This window comes from Danio aesculapii, chromosome 5, assembly GCF_903798145.1.
Source record: "Danio aesculapii chromosome 5, fDanAes4.1, whole genome shotgun sequence".
NCBI classification, from domain to species: Eukaryota; Metazoa; Chordata; class Actinopteri; order Cypriniformes; family Danionidae; genus Danio; species Danio aesculapii.
The window spans coordinates 44,601,698-44,627,771 of NC_079439.1; the positions used below are offsets into that span (position 1 = coordinate 44,601,698).

General features: G+C 35.4%; 1 protein-coding gene across 1 annotated transcript in view; it reads right to left on the reverse strand.

Moving 5' to 3' along the window:
• The window catches only part of cfap299 (cilia and flagella associated protein 299), an 85,856-nt gene extending 62,787 nt beyond the window's left edge, over positions 1-23,069 (reverse strand). Inside the window, exon 1 of the mRNA XM_056457139.1 lies at positions 22,996-23,069. Within this exon, the coding sequence (XP_056313114.1) occupies positions 22,996-23,069 (74 nt within the window). The remainder of the gene's footprint in view (positions 1-22,995) is intronic.
• Positions 23,070-26,074: the final 3,005 nt, after the last annotated feature.

Below are 26,074 nucleotides of genomic sequence, written 5' to 3' on the forward strand. Positions count from 1 at the left end.
AACTGTGTTTGAAAAGCACGTGCCCAGCACCACTCTCTGGCAAGCCCAGACCCCAAAACATATCAAACCCATTTGAATTATGCAGACAGCTGTCTTTTAAAGCAAAGAAATGGCAAGTCACACTCAGTTTATCATTATAGAGTCTGATGCACTTCAACTCAAACAGCACTGAGTGGGGCATTGAGATTTTGTCAAACGTCAAATAAAAATGCACATTTCAAAGCACTTCACTGGACGTTAACATCATACATACAAGCATAATTGTTTCTTTAAAGCACAGGAGCAGTAAAAACACAGATGATCTCATATTTATGCATGAGCAGGTGACCTGTAATGATGACTATTTGTTATCTGTCATTAACTGCGGCTGTGAAATTAAAAAGTTACGCACCTGTATTTGCCTGAAGACATAATAATTCTGATGAGCCCCCTGTACCCTCCTCCCCTCAGGCCATACTCCGTTACAGGGTGGCAGGTGGGGGGGCTTTTACAAACAGGCTGGCTTGCTTAGAAAGGATTTAACAGACCATGAATGCACTTGGGGCCCTGCTACTGTTTATTCTGGATGATGAAAAGAAACTGGGGGAAAAGCTCTAAGTAAATGGAACACACACATGACATTTATTTTGGTCAACTATACTCGGCTGCCTGTAGTTCATAAATGTGCAGCCGGATGCCAGGCACTGTAATACTAGCACGAGAAGCCTTTGTTACAGTTCCTCTGTGAATGCGGGACCAGGGCCATAATACTGTCAGAAGTGATCTGGAGCCCATGCCAACAAGTACCATGAAAAACTTGATTAAACCAATCGCTGGGCAAATATGGGCAAGCCCAACAGCTGGGCTTAAAAAAATGTAATTTAAATGTAATTTCCTGATTTTAGGTTTGTCTGTCTTTTAATGTTAGTGTATTTCCTTTTACAGTATATATGCCCCCATCAATTCATTCTTTAACCCACACTAATTGTTGGGTTTTGTATTCTGTATACGTACCCCTAAATACATTTCTTAAGAACACCAAATACCTCCCAGGAGGTATGTTTTTTTAGTAGTTTTTGTTTTCGCAGATCCACCAGAGGCTTTGCTATTTGAGATCTCAACTTTCTCTCACGAGTGCCATTCGCACCTGCTGTTCTTGCATAAATCCACCAGAGGCCGCTGTCGACTGACTGATTGACTGACCCACCCTCCTCCTTCACTAAACCCAACCGATTTAGATAGTATTTTCTAAAGTACCGATTGACCAGCGCCCACCCACTTCCCTAAACACAACCGACAATGTTTTCAAAATCAATCCAGAAAAAGAAAAGCCCTTGCAGCAGCCTTATTTTTATTTAATTTTTTTCACATTTTCATATTTTACCACATTCTCACCCTGTTATGTACTTGTTTATTTTATTTTTTGTCTTTAGTTTTTTATGGAGTCAATCTAGGGCCATATATACTGCAATTTTTTATATTAATTTATTTTAAATTAATTAATATTTTCTTTTATATTACAAAATAAAAGAAAGTTTTGTAAACAAAAAAAAAAAAAATAAGTAATTGAGCAAAAATAAATAAATAAATGCAAATCTCCAGAAGTGAAAATAAATTTTTGAGAAATAATTAATGCCTGCCATAAACACCCAAGTGCCCTTGACTCCGGCCCCTTGCCAAATCAGGGCCACAAGTGAAGCGCACAGAAACGTGAAGTGCAAAGTGAAAACAGCATCACAAACTCACGGTTGACTAAAAACCAAATCAAAATGAGCATTACAAGTGACTGGACAGGTTTTTTAAAGGTAGTGTTATATCAAATGTGTTTAAAATTGCAAATATTTCAGTTTTTTTTTATTTTTTTGTACTGCTTGATTTTTATTTGCAGTTTTTTTTTTTTTTTTGCAAATTTCAATTTTATTTCTTAAAAATTAATTTTCCCTTTTGGTAGCTAAATTAATTTTTATTTTTCAAAAATGTATTTTCGCTTTGTGATTTTTGAAGATTTTTTATTTATTTATTTTTTTTGCTCAATACTTTATTTTTGTGTGCAAAACTTTCTTTTATTTTGCAAGTATATATGGCCCTAGGTTGACTTCATAGGTTTTGTTTTACCTGCTTTCTGGACCCATTCTCTGCTAAACTCTGCTCCACGTCACAAGTCCGCTGACATACGTGGCAAGCCACTGGACAAAATGGTAACTGCTGGAAAGCCATCCTATGGACGTAAGTGGTCAGCTGGTAAGCGCGAAAATGAATGCCATCATATGCCCTGTAGCCTTTGTTTTAAAAAGGAAATGCATACATGCGTACCTCTGGCTACATGCAGTTGAAGTCAGAATTATTAGCCCCCCTTTTGAATTTTTTCTCTTTTAAATATTTCCTAAATCATATGTAACAGAGCAAGGAAATTATCATAGTATGTCTGATAATATTTTTTTCTTCTGGAGAAAGTCTAATTTGTTTTATTTTGGCTAGAATAAAAGCAATTTTAAATGTTAAAAAATCATTATAAGGTCAAACTTATTAGCCCCTTTAAGCTATATATTTTTTCGATAGTCTACAGAACAAACCATCAGAAATGTCTTGAAAAATATCTAGTAAAATATTATTTACTGTCATCATGGCAAAGATAAAATAAATCAGTTATTAGAGATGAGTTATTCAAACTATTAAGTTTAGAAATGTGTTGAAAAAATCTGCTCTCCATAAACCGAAATTTTGGGGAAACAAATAAACAGGGGGGCTAATACCAGGGGGGCTCTGACTTCAACTGTATTTCGTGATCTCCAGAAAAAAATAAAAAAAAATAAATAATAATTATATATATATATATATATATATATATTATATATATAATATATATATATATATATATATATATATATATAGGGGTAGAATTTTCTGATTGTTGATTAAAACAACCCTTAGACCCCTAAAGACCCCATTTTTTTAAAGAATGGAAAGCTTTAAATCTTGTAGTTGAAACATTAGAGTGTTTTACCTGGCCATTCGTCACACAATTGCACACTATTTGAATCTCGCTTCATTTTTAGACTGGAGCATAACTTGAAAATGTTCAGTAGACACGATTACGTGACCACCAAAGTGAGTTCTTGTCAAAATAATGGTCTGGTACAACAAGCAGAAGTGTTAAAAAATATGCCCAGCCTGTTTGAGTACATCTCAGGAATAACTTCATTGGCTATCTATTTAAAGAATGCAATCTGTAGGGTTTTCCAAGTTTTCACGCATCCATTCCTCAACACATATGGATGATGTTACCTACCAAGTATATGCTAACATGTCACCTTGCATCAACAATCCGGGCCGTGTTGAATTAGAAGCACAATGGTTGGAATAGCAGTACCATGAGCAAGTGTAATAATAACCATGCAAACAGAATGCTTCATCTGTGATTGACAGCAATAGGAGAGTGATTGTGTGGGCTCGCATTGTGTAAGAAGTAATGGGAAGAAATTTGGAGCACTTCAGGGTGTAACTCAGCCAAACTGATCTCATTGTTCACTTCAGACTGATGTCCTAGCAGAAGTATTTCCGATTATTCCTGCATCATTTAGTGGACGGCTATAAAAAGGACTGTTAAATTTTACAGCAACCATTATAGGCCTAAAAGGACATGTCCATCATCTAATGTCTATCTTACTCTAATAGAATTTCATGTATTCATGCATAAAACATATAGCAGTGTTGACTTCAGTCAAATTCAAGTTTTGATGTTAGTTTATGCATTAGGTATGATGAACTAACAATAATACTTTAATGTTTATTCATTTAATTTAATGTTTAAATAAAACTGTTCAACATTTTTTAGTTTTTAAGCAAAACATTTTTTTTTAATTTGTAAAAAAGTCAAAAACTTTCATTTTCAATATTAACTCATAACATTAAAAGAACAGTAACTTTCTCTGGTAGAAGTCTCTTATTCAAAACTATAAGTGCTTGAAGATGTTTGTAAAAGCATATGGAATCATGGAAGTTGTCACGTTCACCTCCACTGTATGGTTTTTACATTTCACAGATCACATGATGAGAGCAGGGATGGTGGAAAATGTGTTACCTAATAGATCCTGTCTTGTCTTGTAAAATGTGTGGTCAGTATGTGTCCGAAATGTCCCCACAAGTATAGAAATACCAGTAAACGATGACCTTGTGAAGACATGTTTTGGTGGCTATGAGGAAAACAGCTCATAAATCACAGTGATTTAAGTATTTTGAAAATGTACAAATTTAGATTGGGTTAGGTTTAGTTTTTTTTTTTTTTTTTTAAAGTTGTCATTGCTTATATTTTAATTTTTACTTAGAAATTGTTTTAACAAACCAAAAAAAAAGGCAGAGTATTCATAGTAGTGTTGTCACAGTACCAAAATTTGACTTGATACGATAGCTAAATTAAATATCACGATACCGATACTAAATCGATACTACGCTATATTTTTTTGTTTAAAATTATATTTTTAATAAACACTCAGTAGCAATGTTTCCATCCACCTTTTTGGGCATTTTGGACATACACATATAAAATCGGTTGATGGAAATGCCATTTTTAAAATGCGCATAAAAAATATGGCATAACTGAGTAGGATAAACATTTTATTCGATCAGAAAAAAATGTGCACAAACTATGATGGAAAACTTTTTACCAAACCTATTCCAGTATGTGCCATTAAAAAATCATGTGATTTTGTTATAAGAGATTTGTGATTATAAAAATGTCTGTGAATGGACAAACCAACAGGCTGAGCACATTAAAACATCTGAAATGTTGTTTTGGTCATTCTAAAACACCTTAACTGTTTTATTAGTGTTATTAATGATGGTTATTAATGTCGGTGTTGTCTTCTGAGGCGCATGTAATTTATTAAATAAAGTAAAGATTCACGCAACTGCTCCTACAGCAGCAAATTCCATTTTTACTGTTGATATTTGACACCAGTTACTCAGAAAGTGGCAATTTTGTTCTCTTTGACTCATTGGATGGTCTAAGGTTTGACTCGTTGGATGGTCAAATTCCAGGTTTGTGCATAATTTCAATTAGCATTTTTGGTTAGAAACATAGCTAGTGTTTGCTGTCAGCTGAAACAAAGTGGGGTGTCGGTGTGCCATTGAAGCAGCACACTGCTCCTATTGATAAGCAATAGCAACTACAGCTGTCACTCAAAAGTAACGATACAAAAAAATTGCAGAATCGTATCTTTTTGAGAGCCAGGGTATTACCATATCGAGATAAAACATTTTTATGATCAGTATGTCATGCAACACTTCCTTAGTATTTGTTTTTTTACTACTGAATGTCTATGCAGCACGGTGGCTCAGTGGTTAGCGCTGTCGCATGACAGCAAGAAGGTTGCTGTTGGAGTCCTGGCTGGGCTAGTTGGCATTTCAGTGTGGATTTTGCATGTTTTCCCCGTGTTCGCGTGGGTTTTCATTGGGTGGTCCGTTTCCCCCACAGTCCAAAGACATGCGCTATAGGTGAATTGAGTAAACATAAAAAAATTGGCCATAGTTTGCTGTGTAAAACATATGCTGAAATAATGGTGGTCCATTACGCTGTGGTGACCTCTGAAATAAAGATAAAGCCGAAGGAAAATGAATGAATGAATGATGTCGATCATTCCCGGTTCCTAACATTCTTCAAAATATCTTCTTTAGTGTTTTTCGACTCTATTTTCACTCTTGAAACTCGAGATTTCCACAGCTTTAGTACTTAAGATGAAAAGATACTCGCAGCTGTGTAATATTTGGACTGAATGTGACTGTCAAACAGATGTGCCTCAGTAATTTCTACATAGCTAATTGGAAAGTACACAGATAAACTTTTGCCAGATGCCAGGCATAATTAAAACATTTCTGAGAAAACAAATTACATCCAACGAAATTTACCACACTGGGTTCCGTACATCCGCTTTACTTTTAATATTCATATTGAAGTGGCTGTGTGGTTGTCACAGAGGCAGAGCTTGAGTCTCAGCATCAACACAATAAAAGAATCAGAAATCAGAATCAGAAAGAGCTTTATTGCCAGGTATGTTCACACATACGAGGAATTTGTTTTTGAACAGAATGTCTACAGTGCAACAGAATTACAGAAACAGGACAAAAAAAGATAATAAATATATAAAAAAAAAAAATAGGTAGTGAGTGCAAATATACAGATTGACAAGTGTATGTACGTGTTTATTACTATATACAACGTTATGTGCAGCTGTTATGTGCAAATTGACATGTAAGTGTGTGGTTAAATAAGTGTATGTGTATAAAAGTGTATGGCAAGTAGTGATGTTGGTTCCACAATTTATCATCAAAAATGCTGGTTCCACACAATTGATTTGCGTTGAGGAAACATTAACAAATTAAGTTAACTGATTATTTATTACACATTTAAGTGAACATAAAACGATTAACAAACAGTAAATATTTTTTTTGTGTAATTGTGTTTCCAACTCACTCTGAACAGGGCAGATTTATGTGCATAAAATAAGATGGAATAATACTGCTTAGTTAAAATAGAAGATATCTGTGCCTTTATATTGAGCATGGATGGACTGCCAGAAATTTGTCTTTTGGGGGAGAATGGTTTCTTTTGGCTTCAGCAGCCTAAACGCACAGTCGCAAAGAAACCAAGCCCCCCATTTTTATTGGACTATGATAAATGGCCCTTAGAGAGCAAGCCTAAGTGCCCTTGAAATATGGTGTTGATGCACACAGAGGGTTTGGTTATTTACATTCAATTTAAGGGTGTTTCGGACACAAGGCATGACACTCAGCTGGTCGACATCAAGTCAAAGACAGGGTGCAATGTGTGTCAAATGTGCGCATGTGTTTCCGCACAGGAGTGAGAAAGGTAAGTTCATTATGGTGCATTTGTTCTGCCGAAGCATCAAAAAAAGTTATGTATATCATAACCAAATGGCTGTTTTTACTGAAAGCATTCATATGGCAGTGTGTGTTAATGAATACGTGTGAGTTGGTCAACTTGAAATCGTGACCACAAAAGAGGGGAATCATTTGGACTAGCCAAGCGCCCCAGAAGTAATTAATCACAGTGAAGGATAATAAAAGAGATTCTTTCCCAAAATGGAGTACAGATGGCCTTTATTCTTGATATATAGCTCTCAAGTGTAACTGTGTCAATAACAAGGCAAGTTAAGGAGAAGAAAAGCACATATAACAACTTTATCATCACTGTGAAAGAGTCCAAAAACAATGAAACGACAAAGAATCTGTGAGTCCTCATAAGTTTTAGACACAAATTTGCTGAATAGAGAAATTTAGTTCATAACTGCAAATTGAAAGGTTCCTTGTGTAAGCGGACTCTAAAAGTCTATGTTATGGTTTAATACCGGTATCCAACCCCCGTCATGAAATTTATTAGCCCCGTCAAAAGCCCTTAGCTCAAACGTATGCCATTCCAGATGTTTTGAGTTTCAAAACCAGTTTCGAACCAAAAAAAAAATCAACACTGTTGTTTTCACACGTATAACTGAGAGATTTCACTTCGTTCGTACAGCACCACTTTTTAATTTAAAGTTATAAAGGCTCTCAACACATTTTGTACATGTAAATGTTCAGGACAGACTGTATTTGAGTTACTTTGAAAAAAAAGCTCTATCTTGACTCCAGTGTGAATGATCTGATTATATTAGTCAGTCACGTTTCATTTTAATACAACTATTTCTCTGCCTTGACCCCTAAAGATGTTTTATTGTTAACATTGTAGGCTTTGCACAGATTTTTGGGTGAGCTCTTATCAGATAAGTGATGTTTGAGAAGGCACTTCTCAAACACATTACCATACCACTAAGCCCAAAGGGATTAGGTAAATAACTCAAATCCATACCTTAGCACCTTGTTCCTGTAAGATTGTATGAGAACACAATTCTTTGAATATCTTCTCAGAAATTACCTTTAGATAACATGCTGCCATTTTAACTTTAGATAACATACTGGCAAATCGCAGACTGATGCAGATATTTACATATTACAGAATGTTTCATGAAAGGAAGACTAATTTACCCAAAATTAAAAAAACCAAAACAAAATCTAGAGGCCAAACTGTTAGATGCGAAAATAGCATGTTTTTTATGGAACGGTTTTACTGTATTTGGTCCCAGTAAAAATGTTGACTTAAAGTTGACTTAACAGATTTATATCGATACTACAAAAGCTTTGTTTAGCAATATAAAAAAACTAAAAAATATACAAACAGTAGAAAATAAGGAAAATAAAGAAACGTTAAAAAAAACAATTTACTATTCCAAAGATATTAGGTCATAAATATTATATCATGTTTTTCAGTCAACTTATATTTATCAGATGATATTATGTAAAACTTCTATAAACAGAATCAAGCGTGTCAGTCGGTACATTTACACCAATAATCAGATTTTTAATCCGATTAAGACAATACTCTGATTAAGAGTATACCATGTAAACAGCGATTTTTGATTAATCCGATTAAGGTCATAATCGAACTAAAAAGAAGTCAAATTAAGACGTGGAAAATTTAGTCACAGTATTGACCTTATTCTTCAGTGCGGAAGTGTTCGCGTTTTAGCGATTGTTTTAGAACATGAGTGTGCAAACTTTTTTGGCCAAGGGCCAGATGCCAAAAAAAAACCTTTTCCTGGGCCAAATTTTACATACATCACACAGACATGCATATATATATATATATATATATATCGTCGTCCAACTGTGTTTCTAGAATTCTAGAAAGACGTTTTTAAAATAATAAATCTTCTCTGGGCAAATTACAGTTGCAACACTCATCAGCCACTCCTTTATAAATTCTCATTCAGTGAAAGGTTTCCTGTGTTGTGTGATTTAGCTGAGCTACCTCATAACTAGCCAGTGTAGAATTTTCTTGCACTTTATTAGCACGAAAAAACTGCTGTTGTGAGCTGATAGGGCTGCTGTTTTACTTTAGATCTAGTCTCGTTCGGCACCAGTGTAAGAGCTGAAGCTCTGATGTTTTGTTTCATAATGTCTTTTAATATTATATTCCTTCATTACTGCAACTGATTCCTGGCAAATTAAACAGACACATATTCCGCTGACCTCTGTAAAGAAATATTCTTTGCCCCAACGTGTATGAAATTTCCTGCACTCACTGTTGATTTTTCTTTTTCTGGTTGTACCATGGCTCACCAAAACTTGATTTTTAATTATGTTTCCTTCAGTTTGTTCGGTTCGTTTTACTTCATAACAGGAACTTCTGCCTAATTGAAGGCATGTCATAGCAACACCCGGTGGTTATTTATTGAATTATGTTCATTTTTGTATAGCGGGCCATATTCTATTAATGTTTATAAAAAGCCTCGCGGGCCGCCACAAAACTGATTGCGGGCCGCAGATGGCCCGCGGGCCGTAGTTTGGACACCCCTGTTTTAGAACTTCCGATTCAGCTGCCTATGAGAAATGACTAGGAATAATAAATGGCAGAGAACGGTCAAACTACTTACTCTACAAACAAGTGTTTGCATGACAATACAGAAAAAGTAGAATAATGTAATAAGAAAATATCAGTGCAACACCAAGCAGCAAAACGAGCTGTTTTTAAACATTGAAAAAGGAATGGAAGTGAATGAGACCGGAAGTCTCGAGCCAAAATGATACAAATGGCTGCGCCCACTCATACGCGGAGAATAAGGTGAATTGAAGTGGAGTACAGACATGTAAACACCTTAAACTATTACTGTCATGTTGGATTTTCACCGCAATTTGCGACAGAATAGTCTATAGAAACACGACTGTTTTGACACTATTCTCTGCACCTACCGAGTAAGTAAGTACCACAGACACCTGCATCGCAAAATGCTGAGATACCCCCCCTCCCCCCATTTCATCCGTGCTGTATCAAATTTCATCAAAACAACACTCTTCCAGCAGTTCATACTCGCATCCAATACCTCAGTTTGTCACGGTGGAGAGGGGAGGGGGGGACATGCATGATATGAAAATGAAAGTGCCAAACTGCAGATAAAGTCGATAAATTAAAAATGAAACACCTGAAATTACATGAAACTGTTACAGGTTCCTGTAATGAAGGTTACAGGAAATGTGGATTACGTGGTGACGCAATGATGTTAATCGAATTAGGTGCTATAACTCCTGTAAAACGGGATCATGAAAGGAACATTCAAAAAGCAACTCATGTAAAAATCATATTATTGTGTTATTCAGATTAAGGCAAATAATTCGATTACTGATGTCCATGTAACGTAATAAATACATATTATTAACATCTATCTTTTGCCGTGCAACACTTTTTTTTTGCACCTTTCTTCTTTGCCTACATTTTATTCAAATGTTATAAATACAAGCAATTCTATTGAATTCCTTCAGTACTACACATGTATCTTCTACAATTTTTTTCACAGATTTTTAATAATTAAAAATTCTGAAAAACGAAAATAAGCTATTTGAAATTCCTGTTGCTAAACGAGGGAATTACGCTTTTTGAACAAACAAAAAACTGAGGCGAGAACTAAACCAAAAATAATCTGCACTAGAGTAAGTTTAACAGAAATGAAAACAACTGAACTGACAACCATTGATACATTCATTGAGATTTTCTGTTTTGTTTTAATCACCAGCGAGCAGACAGATCCTGCAAAGATGATTTATGGTTGAGCAGCCTAGTGCTGGTCCCACAAAAGACAAAGAGAAGTACAGTATAAAGAAGCCTTTTCCAACTCTCACACTGCAATAATACGGTGCAGGCCGTCTTTGTTTTCACCCCCTCGGTGTTCAAATAAACTCTAATATGAAGGAGGAATGTAACCTATACCTCTCTATTGCTGATGCCCACAATGGAACTCTTAGAGGAATTGCATAGTGGTGAAAGTGCAGGAGCAGCATATATTCGAGAGCTGGAAGCCCACTTCATCTTCAGCATAAGCGAGGGACTGCTGCTAGGTCATGGGGGCCGAGGCCCCAATGTAAACACAGGTGTTGAGGAGGAAAGTAAAAGGGGTTACCCCAATCCAGTAGCTAGGGAAACAGCAAAAGTCACGCTTGGAGAGTGAGAACTACCCCCGCAATTGCTGCCAAATGGAACATTCCCCATCAACTGACATGACTCCTTATTAGGCCTCATTTGAGAGAATTAATGTGGCCTCTGCCTTCGCACAGCAATTGCCGTAGCTCGTGATCAGGTGCAGCAAGACGTGAAACTTGGGTGTTTTTGAATCATTTGGATGGTGTTTATCATTCATCTTCTTACGTGTTTCACTGTTTATCTTGGTCAGTGGACGGAATTAATGTGCTGTAATGACCCGGAGGTAAAATGAGGAAAAATGGCTTCTTCACCATTTGAAAAGCATATCCATAACTTGACGAATCCAAGGAAAGTTATGTGTATTTATTATAATCAGTCAAACTCTGTTACACAATTTAAGGAAAGAGATGCAATATTTAGTTATTGTTTCAGGTATGTTATAGACATACTAAACATGCTCTGCCATATTTATTACTGTCTGCTACACAAAAATAATAAAGAATACTTTATCTCCACCAATCAGCTGGTGTGTGGTGTGCAGTCTGATGCAATATGGCTGCCGTCGCGTCATCCAGGTGGATGCTGAACCCCAATGTGTAAAAAGCACTTTGAGTGTCTAGAAAAGCGCTATATAAATGTAAGGGATTATTATTATTATTATTATTATTATTATTATTATATTATTATATTATTATTATTATTATTATTATTATATTATGCAGTCAAGCCTGGAATTATCCAAACCCCTGGCAAATTCGGACTTAAAGTTATTTAAAGAATTTATTTTTTTCCACAATGATGCCTCTTGTACATCATCTTATTGTCTTTTTTGTGAGAAACCTGTCATTTCCGGTCGAAAAACAACAAAAAAAAAATTGTTGGTTGAATAAAAGACATTTTGAGTCAGAATTTGCCAGGGGTATGAAAAGTTTAGAGCTTGAGTGTATATAATTTTCTGACCGGTATACACTTTATTAGGTACACCTGTCACAAATGCTCGTTAAGGCAAAATTTTAATCAATGCATTTAGGCATGTAGGCATGGGCAAGACGATTTGCTGCAAACCGAGCATCATAATGGGAAAGAAAAGATGATTTAAGTGACTTTGAGCGTGGCATGGTTGTTGGTGTCAGACGTACTGGTCTGAGTATTTCAGAAACTGCTGATATACTGTGATTTTCATGCACAACCATCTCTAGGATTTACAGAGAATGGTCCGAAAAAGAGAAAATATCCAGTGAGCGGCAGTTCTGTGGGTGCAAATACCTTGTTGACGCCAGAGGTCAGAGGAGAATGGCCAGACTGGTTCGAGTGATAGAAAAGCAACAGTAACTCAAATAACCACTCGTTACAACTGACGTATGCAGAAGAGCATCTGAACGCACAACATGTCGAACCTTGAGGCGGATGGGCTACAGCAGAAGACCACACTGGGTGCCACTCCTGTCAGCTAAGAACAGGAAACTGAGGCTACAATTCACACAGGCTCACCAAAATTGGACAATATGGTCTGATGAGTTTTGATTTCTGCTGCAACATTCGGATGGTAGGGTCAGAATTTGGAGTCAACAACATGAAAGCATGGATCCATTCTGCCTTGTATCAACAGTTCAGGCTGGTGTTGGTGGTGTAATGGTGTGGGGGATTTTTCTTGGCACACTTTGGGCCCATTGCTACAAATTCAGCATTGTGTCAATGCCACAGCCTACTGAGTATTGTTGCTGACCATGTCCATCCCTTTATGACCACAGTGTACCCATCTTCTGATGGCTACTTCCAGCCGGATAACGTGCCATGTCATAAAGCTTGAATCATCTCAGACTTGTGTCTTGTACATGACAATGAGTTCACTGTACTCAAATGGCCTCCAAAGTCACCAGAGCTCAATCCAATAGAGCACCTCTGGGATGTGGTGGAACGGGATAACGTTCAGTTTGTTGCACAGAGCGATTGTTTGGGAGCCGCGTGGAAAGTTTGATATGCATGTATGTTTTTTATTTTTTGTCCTGAAAGTGACGGCAGCCATGAGCCGCATCGGTAGTGAAAGTGAAACCAGCGCGCACATCATTTAAATAATCATATCGCATTTTAGAGTTATGATTATGACAAATATTTGATATGTTTTTTATTTCATAGCGAACACTAAGTGTTGTGCATGAGAATAAATGTTTAACAGTGTCAGTTTAAATACTTTAGCCTATATAATGTTGAATACAATGTAAGACGGAATCTGATAATGACAAATGTTTCATTTTACCAGTTGAAAAAATGGTCTAATGTTGTTAATGACAAGCATATGTCTCAAATACAGTAATTAACTTTAGAATTATGAATATTCTGATGTAATCACTTTACTGTGAATTAACAAACAGGATATATTTAAAGTCTACCATTTCAAGTCTAAACAAAATGTACTGTAGCATTATAACCAACAGTAGACCTACACATAGGCCTAATGTTATTATTGTTGTTTTACCATGTTTGAGAAATGACAAGTATTAATAGCCTACTCATATTAACCTTTATTTTACATTGCGATCTTGATTTTAAGCAAAAAAAAAAAAAAAAATTAATTAAAATTGTGATTCTCATTTTAAAATCGTGCAGCTTTGTATAAATATTTCCTTGGATGCGCTTGTGCTTTGCTACAAGAAGAAGAAGCCGCATTCACGTTTCCAGGGTATACATCAGAACATAGCACTTGTGAATGTGTGCCCTATACTGACACTGAGGAAAATAAACTGTTGAATAATGTCTTTATTTTGTTTATGTGTCCACAAATATATTCATGTAGCTTCAAATACTGAACCATCGATGATGCATGGACTTTGGAATACTACGCTAATATTATTTGAATTGGTACTTTAGAACTTTTTGAACTTTGAATGAGTCAGGCGCATTACTGTTTATGTAGGTTAAGAGAGCTTTCAGAGTTCATGCAGTCTTAATTTGTGTTCCGAAGATGAACAATGGTCTCTGGGGTTTGGAACGTCATAAGTAAACCTAAAAAAAAAAAAAATTCATCTTCAAAACATTCATTCTTCCATGGCAGGGCGCTACGCCAAAATTCATCCCGCCACGGCTACATTACAGCTTCTCATTCAAAATATTCTATTTTTTTAATAGTGGGTCATAATTGCACCAAAACGTATTAAAAGGTAAGTGAATTATAACAGCGCAAACTTTTCTGTAACCATAGTAGTGCTGTGCGTCATTTATTTAACCCTTTAAGGTTACGTGCTGACTGACTGACTGGCTTACTGTGACAGGTGCGTGATGCGTGAGACCCAGCAAACACGACGTATAGCCGTTTTACTTTATTTCAGGATGCATTAATACCAGAGGCATTCATAAATATTCCTAGCAAATCTAATAAATGCTGAAGACATACTCGTCATTAACGCACTAATTGCATGTCAGCAGCATTTATTTGAGAGCGCACAAGAAGATCTGCGCGCTTTTAAAGTGGCTTATATTTGAGGGGGCGTGAAAGAAGTTTTGTGCACGAGCAGAAAAAATTGGCGCGCAAGCAAAGAGATCCGCATGCTCGAAGGCTATTACATAAATGCGATCTCGACTTCTAATACTGCGCTCACGACATTTGTCATTGAAATAATATATATTATATATAATGAAAGATATATATTATATATAATGAAAGATATACATATATTATATAAATAAAGTACATATTTTAAAAACATTGTTTAGCTCAGTGTTGCAAAACTGCGTCTGCCTTCATGTAGTGACAGTTTAAAGTCATTTTTGCAGTGGTCGTATTGTTTTGAAAATATGCCAGACTCCAGTTTTTTTAGCAATGTGGTTAAAGCCATCTTTGATGTTCTTGACCGTAAATTACACAATAGTGATGAAATGGGGTTGGGTGTTGTGATATTTACTGTACTGTTAGAGGTTAAGGAATGCTTTTCATCTGCCCATTTGGGCCTGGGGGATTCATTTAGGGAATGCTAGGAGTGCATTCAGAGTGGTCAAGTAATTTAGCTGCAAGCAAAGATTATTACAAGCTATGGCATGGTTTAAGTCCTGTGTGATTACCGTAATCGCCGTCTATGGCCACAGGGAAACTGTATGGGATCTTCAGTAAAACCATTTTTCATTTATCTGTACTGGGATATAATTAAGCAGAACCGCAATCCACAAACTGATCTCATTTAATGTTCATGAAAACTGTCAGCTCAGCTTTTGACACAGACAGTGACAGAAAAAGAAGGCACTATATTTGAGCTCCATAGAGCTACTGATGTCATTATTAGATGCTTTAGCAGAAAAAAAAGCAAAGAAAAAACCGACAGGAAGAAAGAAGGTTTGTTGATGTGTGCAAAACAGATGAAGCACAGCTTCAAAGCCCTGGGTGGAGTTTAATGTGTAATTTCCACCCTAAAATGTTTATATTATTGTGATCTTAACAAGGTTTAAAAAAAAACATATTCCTCTTATGTCAAGCATCATTACCCATTATGATGAGAAGCCACGATAACACATGAAGATCTGATAACAGTGAAACTCATTTGAACTACTGGCTAAAGCTATTTAGCTAAGGTTTTTATATTATTTATAACTTTATTTATAATTAAAATATATTTAAATTTATTTATTTATAAATAAATAATTTTAATGAAAATAAAGCTATTGTTAATTTTTGTTCAACACAATGCATAATTACCAAGCACAAAATTGTATTTAATAAGACATTAGTAAATGTTAAACTATTATTAATGCTGTTCAAGACTGTACATATTTAGTTCATGTTAGCATATATATTAACATTAATAATGGATGATTATTTTAAATTGTTACCAAACATTCTTTTTGCATTAAATGTTTCTCTAAAAGCATTGGAGACGTTTTTTTTGCACAAACACATACAAAATAAATGATTAAAATACACCCCACACTATGTAGTGAAAAACAGTCACATAAAATCTAAATTAGCTAATGTTATTCGAGCTAAACCTTTTATTTCACACCAGCGAATTAATGTAAATGCATGCATTGCAACTTTTTAAAGTGTTTCCTTATGTCTATGAGGTTTTACTTGCATCTATTGTTATTCAAAAAATGCTCATTTTCAAGTTATATTAATCCTTCAACTAATTTAGTAAAACACCGAATGCAACAGTTTAAAGCTCAGATGACCACACCTGCTACACAGTGTAAAATATGCTACCTCGGGGGTGTTTTCACTGCAATGTGCTCTCTTATTTTTTCGAGAGCCCCACTTTGTCAAACTGACACAAAGTTTGTCTGCAGAATTTCATTTCAGTCACAAAAGCTGCTGTTAACATTAGACGCACCTAAAAAAAAGCATCTCTTTCTGATTAATTAGTACAATTTACTTAATGCACAGAATAAGGCACCTATTACATTTACTTCACTAATCAGTTTTAATTCTGAAGGGAAGTCACATGCCAAATCAATTCTTCAGTTATAAAGAAAGATGCCAACAGTTATATGGAAAGAAACGATTGGTGTTACAAGTTTTTGGATAAATAAACACTGAAAATATTCAATAATGCATGATTGTAGAGCTGCACTATATATCGTTTCAGCATCGATATCGCAATGTGATCATTCGCAATAGTATCACATGTATATGCAATGTTGAGTCTGGATTATAATTGATCATTTCGAATGTTTTTTTTGAGGCCTGTGACTGTGTGAGGGTTTTAAAATTGTAAATTTAGAAATTGTAGTTTTGCAACTTTGACAAATTAACAATGACTGATTTTATTAAATTGTTTAGAAAATGACGACTATGCAGTATTATTACATTTGATTATTCAATTACTGTATACCTGAATACAGTTAGACTCCTTGGAAAAAACTTTATTGCGGTTTAAGTTGTATCTTTTTCTTTATTGAATTTATCTACGCTTGTAGATTGTTTGTTATATTTTACACACTCCCCTATAGAATCATACCCAGTCAATCTAAAATGATCAACTCTTCCCCAATAGTTATTCAACTCATCTAGTGAAACTGTATTCATATCGCAATATCGCAGAATAAAAAATATAGCAATGTTAGATTTCTTCAATATCGTGTAGCCCTACATTATTTTATCACAAATGTAAAAATGTGTCTGCCGCACATCTGTAAACACCTTAACAGCTTTCCATAAAACTCAAACGCATTCAGTTAAGCATAGGGTTACTTTTGGTGGAATGCATATGGTTAGAGATGCTATTTATATTTACTTGGTGTGACAGAGCAAGTGGCATAACGGTGTGAGGCTGGCAGGACTCTTGATGACTAATTCTCATATCTACTTGTGTGGTACAAGCTGCAAACCCTCGTTCAATTCATGTATTTAGGAAAGATCTGTTTGCAGATGGCGTGTATGTAGCTGTAGTCTTACAATTGTTCCTTTCAATTGTTAAAAAGTTTTGCATTCAGATGACAAAGTTGGCAAAACAATCCTATTCATCAATCAAAAAACAAAAACAATGTTGAACTGCGCATGCTGGGCCAGTAGTTGGCTATGTCACTTTGTAAAGAAATAATATGGGCTCTATTTTAAGGATCTACATGCATGATCTAAATAGCATGGTGCAGGTGCATTTACGGCGTGTCTGAATCTGAATTTTTGTTATTTTAAGTGCAGAAAAAATGGTCAGCGAAGCCAGTGCATGGTCTAAAAGGATTTTTCTTATCCTCTTAATTAGTTATATGTGTGCTTTATGCAAAACGTACATTAAACCAATCAGAGTCTCAACTCCCAATCTTTGTAAGTGTGAGTTGTGGGCACGCCAATTGGATTCTCTGTTTACATTCTCTTTTTTTATATTTAAAGATGTTTGTGTGTTCAGGGTCTTTAGGGGCTTTGATGGAATCCAGCTCGTTCTGTAGATGGTCTGCTTGTGATCTTTAATCATGCTTATGAGCAAATCTGTTTCATCCATCTATAGGCACACATCACTAATGCACTCTTTAAATAATAAAATATATATTAAAAAACGTGCTGATAATTTTAAACCAATTTTTAGTTGGTCAATGGTCCATGGGTGGACAAATAAGTGCAAATGTGTTTGCTATTGAAAAAGAATGGCGCATTATGTGAAAATAATACCTGCACTAAGCTGAAACTAGAAAAAAAAAAAAAAAACATGCGTCATGACTGGAGCCTCATTGCTCCAGATGTATCATAGGGTCCCATGTGTCTATGCATGCCTGCAATCATTGTTTGGGTTATCTATTAGTATTTTTGTTGTTGAAGTTTACATATATGTCTTAAACGATTATGGTTTGGTGAAATGAACTAATTTTCAAAAGTTTCAAAAGCATTTTCAGGTACATAAATCCCCATTGTCATGTAAATGAATGGCCAAAACCCATAACACTTTTCAGTTTTTAGTTAAATATTAGGTACGTGTAACACTGAAAGAGCAGAATTTTTTTGGTCTTTCCCTAAACTAAAATTATAAATAGAAATAACTCTCAAAAACATTCTTTTTGATGACTTTGACATTGATGTCGCATTAATCACTTTAATTCCTTTAATATTTTGTTCATTCTTCTATTTAACAAACAAAATAGATTGAGATATTTAGTTAGAAATTTACTAAATTGTTCTTTGAATAATAAAGGCAAAATGTGCAAATGACATTCATTGATATAAACCTAAAATGGATTGGAATGCTGGATTTTTTTCTCCATTTTATTAATTATATATATATATATATATATATATAATATATAATATATATATATATATATATATATATATATATATATATATATATATATATATATATATATGATCAATTATTTACCATACTGCAACCATCTATATCCCAAACCATCTGCAAACATCTTACATTAATTTAAAAGAGAGAGAAAAAAATTGCATTTGTCTGCGTAAGTGCTTGCAAATGTGGTAACATTTTATTGGAAGCTAAATACAGATAATAATTTCAGTGGTCAAAAACAATTTAACAAATGAAAGACCTGTTAAAGATTGATTCTTAGCTTGGTAATTAAAGGTTACGGAGACAAAAATAAACAGTAGAGAACAAGGTTATGATTAAACCTTTGAAAAGCATGATAGGCCTAAGAAGGAAGACAAGTTTGCCCTATATTTAAGACTGAGTCCATTACTTCATTCAACTTGGCTTCTTCTTTAGAGTGAAAATCACTTTCAAATGAATAAATAAGACGCAGCAGTTGTGATGATGATAAAGAGCTACATGGCAGAATATGAGTTTGAATAAATGTAGCACACTGGGATTATGTTGAAGAAAGGAATAACCTCATTAGCATTAGCATGACTAATGGGTAAACCAGGCTAAACCTCAATGACCACAACCACAGCTTTACCACCACCCACTAAAAAAGACAGAATATTGAGTCCATGAGAGTTATAACTGTAAAACCAATAACTTTATGATGAGCAGGACTGTATATAGATATGATATTGTTACAATTACATATTTGTTTAGAGTATTCAACCTTCATTGATTTGTTTCAACGATATACAATAATGTATATGATTCACTAGCCTGAGTAAAAAAACAACAACAACGTTCATTCATTCATTTTCTTTTCGGCTTAGTCTCTTTCTTAATTTGGGGTCGCCACAGCAGAATGAACCGCCAACAACAATAACTTGATACAATTCATTAAACATTCAGTGTAATAACAGTTTCACAAACTGTGCTATAAATAACTAAACAAATGTAAAATGTACTAGTTAAATTTTCATCACTAACACAGCGGGACATACTCGAGTATGTCTACGTATCCTGAAGTGTTTTCCTGTTGATCGGTTATCATAAACATTGTCCATTAGTTGTTGTTTGTCACATCTAGACACGATGTATACATTAGAGTAAGTGATACATGATCACATTCACTAAAAGAACGCTTGAGTGAGGACGTTGGGATGTGGTGGAATTCAACTAAACTTGTATTTGTTCATATTATGTCTTATGTACTGTTGCATGATGGTGTTGTCGATCTATGAAATATTTAGGAAACGAGTGATCATTTACATACACTTGTTGTCTTGTAACATTATGCCCTTTCTACTTTTTTTTTATATAAGAAATAATAAAAAATGTTACCAGCTTGCATTAAGCTTAGCAAAAGTATTAAAAAAATAATGTGCTGTTGTATATTCCAAGTGTAAGCTACTGGGGATCTGGATTTTGTCAAAACAAACTCAAATTCTGAGCTTGCTAACTAAACTCACGGACCAGTAAATATATAAAGTAAATATATTTTTGTATATCACAATTGCAAGTTATGTTTGAAATCCATGTCATTTTGAAATTCCGGACACACTTTATATTTTCGCTATATTAAAAAAACAATTACTGTATATTTTTAGGTTTATATTCAACCTAAAAGTAATATTTTGGTTTATAATCAACAGTAATATAGTAATATATCCCCATTCTGATGCTCGGTTTGAACTGCAGCTAATCATCTTTACCATACCTACATGCCTAAATACATTGAGTTGCTGCCATGCGATTGGCTGGTTAGAAATTTGCGTCAACGAGCAGTTGGACAGGTGTACTTAATAAAGTGGCCGGTGAGTGTTTAATAAACGTATAATAGTTTTGGATTTATGCATTCTTTTTGGCAAGTCGGACTGAACTGTGTGTCTAATAGAGATTGTATCTAGAGTCATTTGTATATTTTCTGTTTCACCAAAAGTCCTGTTGTATGTCACAAGAAGAGCTGGAATATATGGCACATTGAACTGTACCACTCTGATATTTCTGCATCATTTAAATACTGTTCTTTCTTTCTTTTTCTTTTGTTATTCTGGTGAATATGACCAGAAAGATTGGAATATACTATAAGTGCAATCACATTTTTTGGTTTTAATTTCTACATTTGTGCAGTTTTGTTAACAAAAAACATTATGGATGCGTATGTCATGACTGTATTTTCATTTTTGGGTGATCAGCAGATTTCCTGATATAACTGTTCATCTTTTTTCATTCGTTTCATTCCTGATGGCTGCTAAAAGCATCAAACACACTGGGGTGACTGTACTCCACTACTGACTGTACTCAAACTAAAGTGATGGGTTTCTGGTTCCACTAAGACATAATGTTTAGCCTCTGGGTATTCAGTTGTTGGCTTCAAATGTATTCAGAGGCTGAAATTTAAAAAACAAGACGAAGTAGCTGCCAGAACACAATCCCAGAGCACAAATGAGTAGCAATATCCCAATAGCAATTATATGTATGATATGCAACCAAAAAAGATTTTTTTTTTCCCCTAGAACTCACTGTTTGAGGAGATCAAAACAGTCTGTGAGGTTTCCAAATCTGTATGCATCACAGGGGAGGAAAAGTTAAACAGATCACCACCTGCAGCCCTCTGAGGACTGAAAAACTCTAACCCTGAAACGACTGTAATCTGAAAGCCATTTTACAACCCATTAACATAAATTGCCTTGCGCAATCTATTTTTTTTTTTTGCACTATTTTTCTCTTCTGGTTGAGTCTGTCCTGATGCTGTGCTGTAGTCGATCTGAATAAGCAGCAGCTGTATATGACAAGGCTATGAAAACATGCTCCATAACCCACTTGTGTGAGTTCTTCCGAAGGATCATGGACTACTCCAGTGTAAATATTACAATCTTCCTTTCACTGATCATGTGCTAAATGGGAAGTCACAGCTAAAACTTCTGTCCTTTTTAAGAAAAATGAAAATTAAGTTTTTTTATATATATATAATATAATATAATACACTATAATATAATATAATATAATATAATATAATATAATATAAATAATATAATATAATATAATATAATATAATATATAATAATATAATGTGGGTTGTGGTGACGCAGTGGGTAGCGCTGTTGCCTCACAGCAAGAAGGGTTGCTGGTTCGAGCCTCGGCTGGTCAGTTGGTGTTTCTGTGTGGAGTTTGCATGTTCTCCCTGCGTTCGCCGAGGGTTTCCTCTGGGTGCTCCGGGTTCACCCACAGTCCAAAGACATGTGGTACAGGTGAATTGGGTAGGCTAAAATGAGTGAGTGTGTATGGATGTTTCCCAGAGATGGGTTGCAGCTGGAGGGCATCCGCTGCGTAAAACATGTGCTGGATAAGTTGACAGTTCATTCCGCTGTGGCGACCCCAGATTAATATACGGACTAAGCGGAAAAGAAAATTAATGAATAAATAATGCAGGTCGAATTTTTTTCAGTACCTTAGAATGTGTAATGTTATTATATTATTTTTTCCACACAAAAAATACTACTCCAAATTTTTTACCAAAATTATTTGAGAACAAAATGTCATCAGTGTGTAACAGTTTATACACTGTCTGAAACTGTCTTGCCAGGCATACTTATAACAAGAAATCATTAATAAATATTGCCACTGTTTAAGGATCACAGTTTAGGATCACCCTCCAAAAATTATTTCAATATTTTTTACTTTGACACTATCCTTACACCATAGGTTTACCCACTTGTCCGTAAGCAGATTTAAACCATTTGAAACAAAATCTATTTAGTTTGAACACCACACACACACACGCACGCACGCACGCACGCACCACACACACACAACACACACACACATTTTTTGAATTGTGGGGACTTTCCATAGATCCTTTTATACCAAAGACTATGGAATACACAAGACGTGTCCCTTCATATAGATTTGAATGTAGAAAATTGTAATGATCAACGGTGAATGAGCCCCGCCTACTTCAACAGGAGCAAATCAGCGTTCGCTATAGACTGACGGTTCTCCTGGGAGGGGCTCGAACCAGACGTGAGTTTCTGCAGATTTTGTGTGATTTGAATGTTAGAAATAAAACTAAAGAGGCAGTTGTTGTTTCATGTTATTAGTGAGTTGTGATATGAAATTTAATCGTAAGCTTGGCAAGCAATTTGGGGGCATTTGATGTTTCCCTATTCAAACAGACTTTGGCTGTTTCTCAATTCCAAGAACGCAGAGAACGAATTTGCGTTCTCATGGAGACCGTTCTTGCCAGCTTACCTCGGAAGAACAAACTCGGTAGACCACGAGAACACAATTGCGTCCTGTGAGAAATGAGATACTGTGTTCTTCATTATGGTCACATGGCCTTCACGGGTTTTTTAAGGGAACATGATTTAAACATTACAGGCATTCATACAATAATTTATTGTGTTTTCCCCTTTTCAATATATATAAACATGCACAAAGACTTAACAATATGCTTGCACAATACTAAAATAAAACAGATTTTTATAGGAATTTCAGCAAAAAAATTCCCTTAATGTGTTTATGCCTTAATTAGAATTTCATGTGAATGTTTACTTTCAGGCGGTTCATTCCGCTGTGGCGACCCAGAATTAATATAGGGACTAAGCTGAAAAGAAAATGAATGAATGAATGAATGTTTACTTTCACCCCGTCTCATTTAGGGAATCTCCTGAGATAAATAAGTTATATCTCTGAACGTTATAATAAATCTATATAAAATGCCCACCTCCTTTATTCAGTCGCAAGACTTATGGGACTTCTAGAGCAAGTTCGGTGCTCAAGTCGATATCAAGAACACATCCAGGAACTTTCATGTGTCCTCCGTCCTGTGGTCTTGAGCTTTGGAACTGAACTTTGGCGGTTGATGATGAAGTTACACGAGAACACGAGGATGCAAGATCGATGAAGAACGCATATTGAGAAACAGCCTTTGATTATACTAACCAAATTACAATTTATACTACCCCTCAATCCAAACCTACCCCTAAACCTAAATCATACCATATCATATTTTTAATACCAAAAATGTCTGAGGCAAAAGCATGTGTGCCTATGATGTGTAATGTCTAATTTAGTTAAATAATAAGTTGATAGTTTTGCTATGTGAAATACTTGAGACACATTTCACTCATGTTAAATTATGCCCACATCACACTGGAGTTGTAATTTATGTCGAAGTAAGCAGGATTTGAGCTGCTTTGCATGGTAAACTCTCAAGTTTCCCTCTTCCTACGCTGGTGCAAAACTTTGCAACTGTGTTATTCTAAGAACTCTCATCCATGACACCTGTCAAGAGACCTTTTGCTGTTGTTGGCCTCATCGCTAGAAGCTTCTCCAAGATAAATATTATTGCCCCACCACTTTGCAGGACTCGAACGTATCCCTGCACCGCTTTAACCAGGGGGTCACGTCGGTTATGACAAGATGTTGGAAAATGAATGGCATGCTGCATTCATATGCACTGGAAAATGACAAAAATACAGCAAGACACACACTTTAACATACGCTTTGCCACACAGCACAAGCTACTCACTGTTATCTGCAGCAGTCCTGCAGTATCTTGTTTTCAGGGCAGGATCAAAGTGGATGACATAAGCCATTACACCCTTTAGAGAAGTTAGATAAATGCTCAGCGAGGACTCTTATCAAAGGCCGGCTGTTTTAAGATTCTGATTAAAGTCCTGCAGTTCTTTTTTTTTTTCATGCTCTCAGTGGAAATAGGTGTACAACATTACACTGTTTGCACTGGCAGGAGGAATTTAGTAAGAAGCTCCCTCCAGATTGCCCATGAGACCCAAAAGCAGTTTTTTTTTTATTCATTATGGGAAGGAGCCTTTAATGTTTTCTTTGTGCTTTTTTCTGATGTCAGATATCTTTAAACTAATGTAAAAACTCATGTCAGATGTTTAAATAAATTCAATACTACTGGATTAAATACTGAACATTTTTACATGGCTCTCTGGAATACTTTACACTGATAAGTCAATCACGGCATTCAATGGTATGTTATTCCCAGATAACAGCTGCTGAAACTAATAACACAGGCTCAGCCGGGTACTTTGAATCATCTTGGCTGTAAGTCAATAATGTTCACATCCATATTTACACTCAACAATAATCTAAAGAAACATTTTTGTTTTTGCTTCTATTAACTCAAACCTAAGACATTTTCTATGCACACAAAAGGCATATTTCTTTCAAATACTTTCCAACATTTGTTTAATCTGTATCTGGTCAGGGTCTGGTTTGACCAACATTTGTTGCAGTGCAACACATCTCCTTCACATAGAGTCTATCATGTTGTTGATTGTGGCCTGTGGATTGTTAGTCCACTTTGGTTAAATTCATTCTATATAGGCCTTATAAAATTTCACTATCAGGACTCTAATGGTGGCATTTTATAAGGCCTATATAAAATCCATTTGAACCTTTTCATTGATTTATTGGTTTGCTACTTTAAAAGTAAAACAGAAGAACTCGCTGTCTAAGATTATAAATACTTGCAGCAAAGTTTAAGGGGTAAAAGTACCAGGGTTATCCTATTTGTAAGATAGCAAGGTGTTAAAGAAAGTCCATCAGATAACATCTTATATATCCCATCGTCTTTTTGATTCAATTCAAATACTTCCCTCAGGATCTCGGTATAGGGTCCCTTTGGCAAGGACCAACAGATTTCAATTTTCATTTGTTCCTTGTACTATTAATGTTGTTTAATGTTTGTTTTAAGTGTGTGTTATGATATATGTGTTGTAAAGCTAGTACACTAAGGTGATAATAAAGGTTTACAGTAACAGTAAATTGTTCCAGAGAAATTGCTGGATATTGGCAGGAACTGGAACCTGCTGTTGTATATGCCAATCCAGAATATGTTCAATGGGTGACATGTCAAATGAGTATGCTGGCCATGCAAGAACTGGGATGTTTTTAGCTTCCAGGAATTGTGTACAGATCCTTGCGACATGGGGCCATGTAAACAACTCTGACATTTGCAAACCACTCACTCGCACAACTGTAAATGCAGTCTTCAATTTGTAATGTACAGTGAAAATCTTTAGTTATGCAAACTGTTTGTTGCAGCACTTGGGGGGTGGCTAGTCCGGGTGGCTAGTCTCAGACAATCTTGAAGATATAGACTCTGGATGTGGAGGTCCTGGGCTAGTGTGGTTGCACGTGGCCTGCGGTTGTGAGGCCGGTTGGATGTACTGCCAAATCATTTGAAACGCCTTTGGAGATGACTTATGGTTAGGGCCAGACAGAATCAGCGGACATTTTTTGCTATTTCTGCGCAGAATTTTGTAAAAAGTCTACGGATTTATGCAGAATGATTTTG